General features: G+C 34.4%; 1 protein-coding gene and 1 long non-coding RNA gene across 3 annotated transcripts; both read left to right on the plus strand.

The window, feature by feature from the left end:
• The first annotated feature begins 2,131 nt into the window (after positions 1 to 2,131).
• On the plus strand, positions 2,132 to 8,324 carry LOC132276846 (two-component response regulator-like APRR3). 2 transcript variants are annotated; one of them, XM_059778469.1, is made up of 8 exons: positions 2,132 to 2,608; positions 3,498 to 3,659; positions 3,766 to 3,896; positions 3,984 to 4,136; positions 4,565 to 4,730; positions 4,835 to 5,234; positions 6,582 to 7,371; positions 7,721 to 8,324. In XM_059778469.1, the coding sequence occupies exons 1-8, from the start codon at positions 2,422 to 2,424 to the stop codon at positions 7,832 to 7,834; spliced, it is 2,103 nt and encodes a 700-aa protein (XP_059634452.1). In that variant the 5' UTR covers positions 2,132 to 2,421; the 3' UTR covers positions 7,835 to 8,324. The 2 variants fall into 2 exon arrangements, with proteins under 2 accessions (XP_059634452.1, XP_059634453.1); XM_059778470.1 differs by having other exon boundaries at positions 4,622 to 4,730.
• On the plus strand, positions 5,241 to 6,454 carry LOC132276847 (uncharacterized). Its single transcript, XR_009470942.1, has 2 exons — positions 5,241 to 5,396; positions 5,437 to 6,454. It is a non-coding gene; the product is annotated as an uncharacterized LOC132276847 (long non-coding RNA).
• Positions 8,325 to 11,532: the final 3,208 nt, after the last annotated feature.

Below are 11,532 nucleotides of genomic sequence, written 5' to 3' on the forward strand. Positions count from 1 at the left end.
ATTATGATAATTATTAAATTTTTGATTATCATTGAAGGCACTAAGAAAGAGACTTACGTTGCCACGTCAAAATCTGACTATGCTTTTCTTTGTTTGGGTCTTCGTGAGTGGATGGTAAAATTAGATTTTCATGATAAGACTCAATGAGAATCATGAATAAAGTTTGTTATGACTTGTAAGCTGCAACTAATTGAGCTTAGGATTGGGTAAACAAGTCAATACCCACCTTTACCAAACAGAACTTGAATATGCTTATTTCTAACTTGACTTTGGTTAAAACCTAGTTCAAGTTTGCATCTATACCCCCAACCTCTCACGTATCAAGTTGGTGAAAATTAATCTTTCATAATCTAAAAATTCTTTATCATGTTGGTAAAAATTTATAATATGAAAAAGTACAATGATACCAATATTCTTTAAAAAATATATATTTTTTTCAATAAAAAGTCAAAATTGAACGTGCAGGCCTCACCATGGCAAAGTGGGGGAGCCCACAGTCACAGCCCCTTTTCTTTGTTTGGTTTTCTATATTCAGTTCGCATATCACATTATTCAAAAACAAGAGTAAAGTATATTAATATTTTTTAAAATTTGGTAAAATTACACCAATATTTATTATTTTAACCTTTCTTAAACTCTCATTCACCAGCTACTGAAAAATGACATTGAATATGAAAATTTTGTAATACCTTAATTTCATACAAAGAAATGGTAAGATTTTTATGCAAGTGAAGGAGTTTTTTTTATTTTGGTCACGGATCTAAAGAAAGAAAACACTAAAGTGTCATTTAAATACACATGTCAAATCTCAAATAAGGTTAAAATAATAAATATTGAACTATGTGTAATTTATTCAACCCTTGACATAATTTACTAAAACAAACTAGTTATACATCTAATGCTACTTTTGGTATAAGTGATACTGAAAATAATTGAAGGTAAAAATTATAAATAGATTTCATGAGAAGTGGCTTTTATTCCTATTATTTCGTTGGAGAATGAGAAATAAAAAAATTGGTGTCCAATTTTACAAATATATCCTTTTATAGTTTGAAAGGCATTTTTGAAAGAGCAAAATTGCAAAAGATAGAAAGGAAATATCTCTCTTGTGGGAGTGAAGGGACATGGTGGGTTTGTTGAAAGGGATCTTCCATGTTACATATGTTCCCCTCACAAATAGCCAATTAGGCCATAAAGCAACATGCAAATGAACCACGTTTTTGTGCTCCATACATGTAACAAGATTTTTTTATTAAAAATAATAAGAATATTGGTTTTAATATAACCACGTTTTTTTGTGCTCCATACATATATTACATTATTATTGCTAACAAGAGCTTACTTTCGAAATTAGTATGCCATCTGAATCTAAAATTCCGTAAATCGTAATATAATGCATATGGTTTTAAAATATGATTGTGAAACAACTTAACTTTACCAATTTCCTGCAATTCCCTCTAGGAGTGACATAATGTTATATAATAATGTTATATATCAAATCATTGGTATATGAATGGGCCAAATTAGAAGCAATAGTAGAATTAAATTTTTTTTTTTTTTTGAAAATACAAGGAAAAAAAGAAAAGAGAATAAAGGACAAAACCATCGCTTAATACCATTCTTATAAGACATCAGGTGAATGATTAGTGATCATAAAAGTGGGCCATAGCGATCGTGGTGCCATAACAAACGGTCAAGAAAATTTTGAGCTAAAATAAACAAAAGTATACCATTCAAAAATAATAAAAAAAAAAAATCCAAAACCAGAGAGATTTAAAGATCCCAAAAGTCAAGCTAACCAAGCATCGACAGGTTGAAAACCACAAACCTAGGACTGTCATCGACCGTCCACGTGTCAGTTAACTGATGATAAGATCTAAAGTATGGTTGGTACAAAGCCTACGTGGCAGCACTCAGAAAATATCTTCTCTAGGAATTAAAATATCAACACCAAGTGTCGACAACCACTACCACACCATGTGAGTATCGGAACCCTCTAAAAATCAAAAACGGGTGAAGGAGAATGCGCCAGCTCAGCATCACCAACTAGTAGCCAATGGCGGCCCACCTTTTGATTAGCTTAGAGAGAGAAAGAAACAGATAGATAGATATAGATATAGAGAGAGAACGTAATGGGTCATGAAGAAGATATTTTGCGTTTTCCGCGGCAGGGAACGAAAGCTGATTTCATCGAAGGCGGTTTACGGCTGCTTCTACCGTTAGATCTCTCAATCTCCACCGTTTATTCTTCAATTTGGTTTTAGATATTTCTACAAGAGAATTTTAAGTAGAGAAAGTTAGAAGCTAATTTTGACAAAACAGAGTTGGTTCTGCTGCTTCTTCAACTAGTGAATGATCAGAAATTAGGGTTTTCGTTTTTAGGGATTGTTTGTTTTGTGGACGATCCAGTGTGTATGGAAAATGGGTGAAATTGTAGCGAGTAGTGAAGAGTTCATGGAGTTGGAAGAGGTGGAGAAGGACAGTTCGCCCGAAGTGATGAGGTGGGAGAGGTTTCTTCCTCGGATGGTTCTTAGGGTTTTGTTGGTTGAAGCCGACGATTCCACTCGTCAGATTATCACCGCTCTGCTCCGAAAATGCAACTACAAAGGTCACTTATTCTTTCTTTTAATTGCTAGTATTGTTTTGCTTGTTCATGTTGTTCAAATTAATAGAGTTTACTTTCTTTTATAGTGCTGCTTAGCAAACAAATTGTTATTTGGGTTTGTTTACTTTCACTAAATTCTGTACTATTTTGGTTCTTTTTTTATTTTTTTGGTATTTATTTATTTATTTTTAAAATTTGGGTTTTTGGTTTGCTATCCTTTGAAAAGTTGCTAGGAACAGAATAAGAATGGATAATACAGGTTGCCTTTTTCTGAATAGGAGTATTTTCTCTTATAAGTCACACTTGAGCAAAAATAGCTGGAAATTGAGCGTTGAGGAAATGGACATGTGAACATTTTAGTTCTTTATTTATTCTATAATTGAGTGTTTTGATAGAACATCAATTGATTACTCTTTTCTTGATTTTCCACAATAATATGTTATTGTGTGCCATTCACAGTCATAAACTCGGCTGGGTTTATTTTGACTTGATGAACTCTGTTCTAGGACTTAGCAATGCAGTTTATTTTTGTGAACAACTCATTATATCAGCAATTGGGCTACTTTAAATTACGTGAGACTGGTTTAATTGCGAGTTAACTTTTGTTGGTCAATGGGATTTGGGAGTTTGATCTAATGGACTTTCGGTGTGCCAATTCATCTTTTTAACTCTTATTCATATGAATTCGAATCGGCAATTGAATTTGAGTCCACCATGTTCTCCAGATTATCCAATTTATATTAAATCATGGTGTTAGGTTTTCTTTCACTGGACAAACTTTATTTCCAATTTTTATTACTTTATTACATATGACTGGAAGTTTTGCCGTCTTGTTATGCCTGATGAATGACGCTTCTGGGACTGAAGACAATTATTGCTTTTTCTTGAGCAGTTGCTGCTGTTTCGGATGGCCTAAAGGCTTGGGAAATACTAAAGGGGAGAGCCCAAAGCATAGACCTCATATTGACTGAAGTGGATTTGCCATCAATATCTGGATATGCGCTTCTTACCTTGATTATGGAGCATGAAACATGCAAAAACATACCTGTTATTAGTATGTCACCTGAGCAAAAAATATTTGGGTCAATTTTTTAATTATTTTGATATTAGATTTTATACTAGGGTAAAGAATTAAAACATCTGTTCTCATTATCTTGCAGTGATGTCTTCCCAGGATTCAATTAGTGTGGTTTGGAAGTGCATGATGAAAGGTGCTGCCGATTTTCTCATAAAGCCTGTTAGGAGGAATGAGCTGAAGAACCTATGGCAGCATGTTTGGAGAAGACAAACTGTATGCACTATTTTCTCAGTTTTCTTCTTTGTATTTATAATTACTTATTAAATGTTAATGGAACCTAACTTTAAAAACTTGTATCAGCAAACTGTTGGGCATGTTCATGACAACACAGCTGCTGCACAACACAGAGTCGAAGCCACTTCTGAAAACAATGCAGCAAGCAATCACTCAAGTGATTATTTGCCCCCTGCACAAAACAATAAGGAATGCAGCGAGAAAGCGTGTGATGCTCAAGTAAGTAGTATTTCATCTTGAAGTCAATTTAATAAGGATGTTAGGAACATTTGTTCTGCATAAATTAGCTTTGAGATATTTGATGGCATTCCAGATTTTAAAGATTGTTTCTTGATATGCAAATCTCAATCTTGGACTTGTTAACGCTATTGGAGTAGTGTCACTCCGATGAATGAAATATAACAAAGCCAACCATTAATACTCTTACCATATCCATTATGAGTTGAGTAGAAACTCGGTTCATTTGGATCATTAGTTTCACAATGCACATAAAAAGAAATAAGTTCCAAGTATATGTACTTTCCAGGATCTACATTGTGATTCATATATGAGGCCACTTATAGCTTGAGGAAAATTTCCTTTTCAAGATTAGGTTGGCTTCATGAAGTTTTACATAGAGACTGCATGTTTTGCCACCTCTTGTGCAGAGCTCTTGTACAACGCCTTACTTGGAAGCTGAGAGTGCGTATATACAAAATATGCAGGGTCTGTCACAGCGGAAATGCGAGAGTGCATCTAACTTGATCAATACAGAGAAGCATGAAGAATGTGTGAAATTGGTCAATAAATCAATTATGCCTCACATTGTAACTGGTAACATGCTATACTCTCATGTTTTCCTTCCATCATGCTTGAATTTGACGACTTCTTCAATTAATCTTCATCCATTCGGATATCTAACAAGCTACTTGTTGCAGAGGACTCAAGTAGATATGGTCCAGAAGGTGCTTCCTGCGAGGAAGCTTATAACTCAACTTCTATCAGATTGGGAGATCATGTTGATGCTAAAACAATGACCACATATGCAAGCATGGAGCCAGAAAGTCGCAGAGAAAATGCTGATGTCACTGGTGCGTTTCATTGCGACATTGATGAACTAGTTGAACCGACAAGTGAAGCCATTGACTTAATTGGCAAATTTGAAAGTCGTCCAACAGACACTTATGGACACTTTGGTGCCAAAGGTGAAACAACTAAGTTTGCTTTTGCTCCACAATTGGAACTTTCTTTAAGAAGATTCCATCCTAGTTGTTCAAAGAATGAAGGTACCGATGAAAGGAGTACACTAAACCACTCCAATGCCTCTGCCTTTTCATGGTGAGTTTCTGTTTCCCCTTCGTTCATTCACTTTATATGAAAGCAACTATTGGACTTGATATATAGTTAAGGCACCATCTGGTTATATGCCTTTTTAAAGTACTTTTGCAAGACAAAAAAGTCAAAACTATTTTTTCTTATTGTCTTTTGTTGCAGTAAAAGGTATATTTAGTTTTCTTATTGTCTTTTGTTGCAGTAAAAGGTATATTTAGTGGATGTCTATCCAATAAAAGTATTTCCAATAAAAAATACATGGGATGACTTATAGGTGTTTGTGGTGGTGGTGATGCTACTGTGTTTGGGGCGGAGTTTATGTAATTGTGGCTCTGGTTTTGTCATATTTCTTTTATAGGCTTTTGTTGAAAGCATGAAAGGTAATTCTTAGTGGTTGTCATTGTTGTGTTAACCCCAAATCTAGTTGAATGGGTTTGGGCATATTAATTATCTTCTTCCATTCTTTTATAATGCAAGCAATATTTCCTATTATATTTAATTTCTTTAGGCCTATTACTGACCTCTTTGTCTCTTTCTACAACTATAAGCCAAGTCGTAAGCAACTCACTTCTATTCTTGTTTTTTTTGATAACTGGGGTGTCCGGAGCTTTACCCCGACTAATCCAAGGGACCCGTGCAAAGCGTCACCTCCACATGGATTGGGTAAAGCTTGGACTACGTCCGCGGGCGAGGCCCCTAAGGAATTGTTTGCACTTAGGAGGAATTGATCCTGAGACCTCATGCTTCACGAGGCTCCAGGGCCCAAGTATTTTCCAACTAGGCCAACCCCTTGGGATTATATATTGATTGGGGCTCTATAGATCATAGTACTACTACTAGTATACTAGAGGGGCCAGAATGGAAATCAAAACTCCTAGCAATACTTCACTGTCATCCTAGTCAATGATGTAGGCGTCATCCAGACACTGTACAGATCTACGGATCTCCTCAGCAGCCAAGTGGAAAGATTTAGTTGTAATCAGTACTTAGAATAAATCTTTGAGATTATCTGATTTGATCACACTCACTGGTTTAAAAGATTGAGTTTATGTTGTATTCAGTTGTGATTTTTTGATGGTGCGTTTGTTTTTTTGCTTAAATCCAACTTCAGATTGATGACTCCTGCACCTTCCAATAAAAGAAAATAAAATATTGGAAATAGTTGTTTATAGTTTCTTCTTTTCATAAGGGGAAATAATGTTAATATAACAGAAGTTGAAAATTAATATATCATGCCCTCATTGCATTACTCAGAATTTTTAGTGGAAAATAATTATGTGTGGTTATGTCACTGAATGTCACAAGTGTTAAGTTACAGTGAATTCCTAATTAATTAGAAGTTCCTTTTTGCAGGTATAATAATAGTAAGACATCGCAACCACTTTTTGCACCAGTTGCTAGTACTTGTACTGAACCAAAGGAATGCACAAGTACTTTTCAAAATCAGTTGTCTAATCAACTCCCTGAAAACATCGATTGTAGTTCTCAATGGCATGGTAAAGTATTAAGTACCAGTCAGAATAATATGAGCACTCTGGTTGTTGGTCAATCTGGACAGGCTGATGCAGCACGTCCAAGTACTCAACTTGGTTACTTTTCAGTTCCAGGTGTAAGGTTTGATAGTTTATGTAGTGGCTACAGTCAAATATTGCCACCTATATTTTATACACAATCAGGTCTTCCGCATGTCTGGGGTTCCAAATCAGCAGGCCAGCAGGATCAGCCCCCTTTCTCAATGAGTGCCTTACTTCGTTCTGATTCTGAAGTTCACAACTCGGAACGAGGCTACTGCATGTTTGATGAGACAACCAATCATTCCAGTGACCAAACATTGCGAGAGGAGGAGAACAATAAGGAAACTATGGAGGTAATGAGACATGGTTCTCTCGTTGGTGGTAGTTTATGTAATGGTGTTGCAAGTAAGCTCAACAGAGGTGTGTGTGGAAGCATTTGTAATTCAAGTGATCAGGATGCCACTTCAGCTACTGCAGTTGCAAAAACTACTGTCTCTGAGAGCGTGAATGACAATCCTCTTCTCATTCGTGATGGATCAAGAGAGATGGATTCTCATTGCCCCACCCAAAGAGAAGCGGCTCTAATGAAGTTCAGATTGAAAAGAAAAGAACGATGCTATGAGAAAAAGGTATGTTAGCAAATATTAATCATTATCAGTCAGCCTTATCATGCATATCAACCTTATAGCATTCATGCTGCCTGGCTAAAAGTAAAAAATTAGTAATCCCCAGAAGAAAGTAGAGGAACTAAATATAGTGACCCCTGGAGAAAATTAGAGGGACGAATGAGAGTGATGTTAGTTGAAGTGCCATAATTGCTCCTGTAGTATAGTTCCTTTAATCTGGTAGCTTGAACTCCCAATTACAATCGTGAATTGTGGTGAAAACACTATACATATATATATTTCCCATATATATGTATAGTGACCCATACTGAAAGATCATTTCAGTAATTGATAGTGGAATTTTCTTGCACAGGTTCGATACCAAAGCAGGAAAAGACTTGCGGAGCAGCGCCCCCGAGTAAAAGGACAGTTTGTTCGCCAAGTGCAGAGTGACTCTGCACCTGCTGATACTGATGGTTGCCTATGAGATTCATTAATGCTCATCTGGTCTATCAGAGTTTTAAAAGTTTTCCTTTGACTTGGTAGGAACTGTAGATTATTTGATGCAGTTTTTATGAATGTTTTGTATAGTTGAAGCTTAATAGATACTGGGAAAAGATAATGCCACTGAAGCCTTTTGACAAAGGAATAGGGTTCGACCGGAATTTTTAGCATTTAGTTAGATGGGTAGTGTTGTAAGTATTTAGTCGCCTGCATATGGCTTCTCTCTGGGAGGAAACTGACTTCCTAGGTTATTGAATTTATTTTGTACGCCCATGTGTATACATGTAACATGTTTACCATGTATCTAGGCAGGTTTTCTTGCACAATTTGCCTTTGTTGGTTGGTGTTTGCTGTTTGTAGATGGTTCAAGGAGCACATCCAGGTCATACGTTACAAAATATAATCTGTTCAACTGTTCACAAACTACACAATGAAAATTTATTAATCTCTGTCGATTTTTATGTTTCTGCTAATGCTCACTGTGGAAGGAAGCACAATTTTTTCATCCTAATTCAGTCATCTACCCCCCCTCTCATATCTCTTACTTATCCTCCTCGACCTCCTGTATAATATACGTGCCTTGGGAAGTGTAGTGTGTGCCACTGCCATCGATCATATTACTCTTGAACTAAATCTCAATTACAAAACTCAGAATTTATTACAAGTTACAAAAGCAATTTAATTCATGTATATATTTGATAAAAAGCAATGTCACGATAAACAAAATCAAATTTTTGACGGATACAACAATAACTCTTGCACGATAATTAATAAAATAGATTCTCTTTTTTAAAAGTTCTTAATCTGACAATGATAATACAAACCGGTTCCGTCTTTTTATCATTTTTTTATTTCATAATAAACACACATGCTTACAACCGGCGGCCGGTGTTTAAAGGTTCACTGATAAAAAAAGAGAAAGGGATTATTATTTGATTTCTAGGTACTACTTTTGTCTTCAGTCATATAGGAAGCACTTTTATGCACATGTGTATTGAATACATATACCATTTTTTGTGCAGTGTAAAAAGTGACACCGGATGACATGGTTGACGAAAAAAATGCCAATGATATTTGTGTGCTTAACAAGTGATACCTCAATGTTCAAGACAAAATGGTATTTAAAAATAATAAAAATAGTTTGAATGAATGAATTGTACTTTTTTTATATTACGTAAATATTTTGATCAATTTTATTTTTTTAAAATATCACGACTTTATCTCAATCAAATAATAAATATAAGTCTATAATACTATAAAACTATGTATTTGTAATAATTTCAAAAAATAAAGTTGCATGCGGGCAAGAAGGTGCACTTAAAATTGAGTCCAAAGGACTATAAAGTAAATGCAAATTTATTTGAAGTTAAATGCAATGGACTTGTGGGTGACGACGAAGGGACCCCTTTAAGTCAACATTTGGGTCCAATGGTGACGAGGGCATAGCTAACCACAACCAAGCACCTAAAAAGAGCGAAAAAGAGCCACGTCAATCCCCATGCAAAAGAGACTTGAGGTCTAAAGTCTTATCCACTGTTGAGTCGGTGTGAAGTGGCGTCACCCTTTTATCGTGACTATCCATCTTTTATCTCCTTCTCTTTCCTTTTCCCCACTCTCTCCCATTCAACTTTGTAACTCAATTTTCAACTCCAAAATGTAAGTAATAAATTTAATTTTGCTCAGGAATTTCAATATTGGTTGGGAGACCGAGAAATTTATTACTTACATTTTGGAGTTGAAAATGTAAAAAATTTATTACTGGAATTTCAATATTGGTTGCGAAGTTTCTTGTACTTAACCCATTTTTAAAATGGCCCACTTCATAATTTTGTTTTCAAATTTGTGTTCAAAATTGTGAAGTGGGCCATTTTAAAAATGGGGAAGTGTAAGCAACATTACTGAAGTATACATTTCATAACACTTTTATTCTGTTTAAAAAAGTGTGTAAAAAAATACTCATATTCTTTTCAATTTGTGCGAAAACACCCATCAATTAATATAATGCCTATTTTACCCTTTTACTCTTCCAAAAAGGTTCCTACGCTCATATTCTCTTTTCTCTTTTAACCCTTTTTCTTTCGGATTATGTGCTCTTCCATGAACTTGGCGATTCGAGCTCATAAAGAGGTTGCCAGTCAGAAATATGTTATTTATAGGTTCGTTATGCTTGCACTTGAAATTGTTGCCGGCCTTGTTCGTCTTCATAGACTTGTTCTTCGATACTGGAAACCATATCATGATCGACCTTATTTGTCTTCGGAAACCCACAACCACAACAAAAGTTTTGCATTCCGGTGCCATCATGACCACAACCTGTGGCATAAATTTGTTGATGAATTTTCTGGGTTCTTGATTACAGTAGGGCAAATTGGTGAATTAGGTTGTCATCTTCTCTTCCTCCGACGAACTGGGCATGGTGTATAGATTGTGGGGGCCCTTTTTAGTCATTTCACAAAATATTAATTTTTTATATATATTATTAAATGTGTAGCTAAGGGTACTTTAGTCATAAATGTGTGAGTAAGATTTATTTGCACAAATGTCATAGTTTAGGGCTTTTTTTTTTTTTTGCATGTGGGGTGCAATATGCATTGTAAGCATACTACAGGGGTGTTTTATACACTCGACCTTTTAAAAATTGAGTGGGGGCATTTTTGAAATCTTAACTAATCTTTAGGTAATAATATAAATTAGAAAAAATCCAATGGAGAAATCAGCAAGTTAAAAATGTGAAGGGAGGCATTTTAAAAAATTGAAGGGGAGCATTTCTGAAATTTTAATTAAAATTATAGGTAATAATGTAAATTAAAAAAAAAATTCCAATGGGTGCATCCGCCCCCATTGTTCCTGAACTAGGTCCGTGCCAGCAGGTGTGATTACAGGATTTTAACCAATCACAAAATAACAGGAAGTACATAATGTATCCAAAAAATATATATAAAAAGAGTATTTGTCAAATGTATTTTAGATAACATTATATTGCTATATTTTTTTTTTCCTTTTAGGGTTATGGACCTTTTAATTTAAGACATAAGAAAATACTATTAGACTATAGCTTTTGATGATACTACAATACTAATTAAACACTAATTTAATTTCAAAAATCTACATTAAAAAAGAAAAAGAAAAATTGAGTGTATTGTGATTTGTGATTGAACTACTATATATTCATATTCGTTTACCGTACAAATCTAAAGTTTAATGTTTCGCTACTTTGTTTTAACAAACCGTAATATTAAAACTGCTGACCATTCTATTATCTTTTTCTCACGATCATAAAAAATTAGTGTCATATTAAAAAATATTATATTAAATTGATTCTATTAAATAATTAAGCATACTTTCTTACAACTATATACAAGTAATATACATCAAAACAATGAAATCCTATAACCCATCGTGTGTAAAAATATTTTTGCAATTCGTTCGCAAATTACGAATCATCACTCTTTTAGACAAGTGATTTTAAAGATACAATTCAAAAATAATACAGTATATGAACATATTTTTATCCCCATTTTTTACTAATATTTGTGTTATAACCTTACACATCTATTTTACTTTTTCTTTTTTGGTCAAAATTTTAAAATTTATTTTAAAAAAAAAATCGTTTTATTTCAAGCTTTTTGTAGCTAGTGGCTTTGTTTTGGATCTTTTATGTAGCTTGATGAAAGAAAAGTA

This window comes from Cornus florida, unplaced genomic scaffold (assembly GCF_030987335.1).
Source record: "Cornus florida cultivar Cherokee Brave unplaced genomic scaffold, ASM3098733v1 CherokeeBrave_3.0.0_Hap2_Chr10, whole genome shotgun sequence".
NCBI lineage: Eukaryota > Viridiplantae > Streptophyta > Magnoliopsida > Cornales > Cornaceae > Cornus > Cornus florida.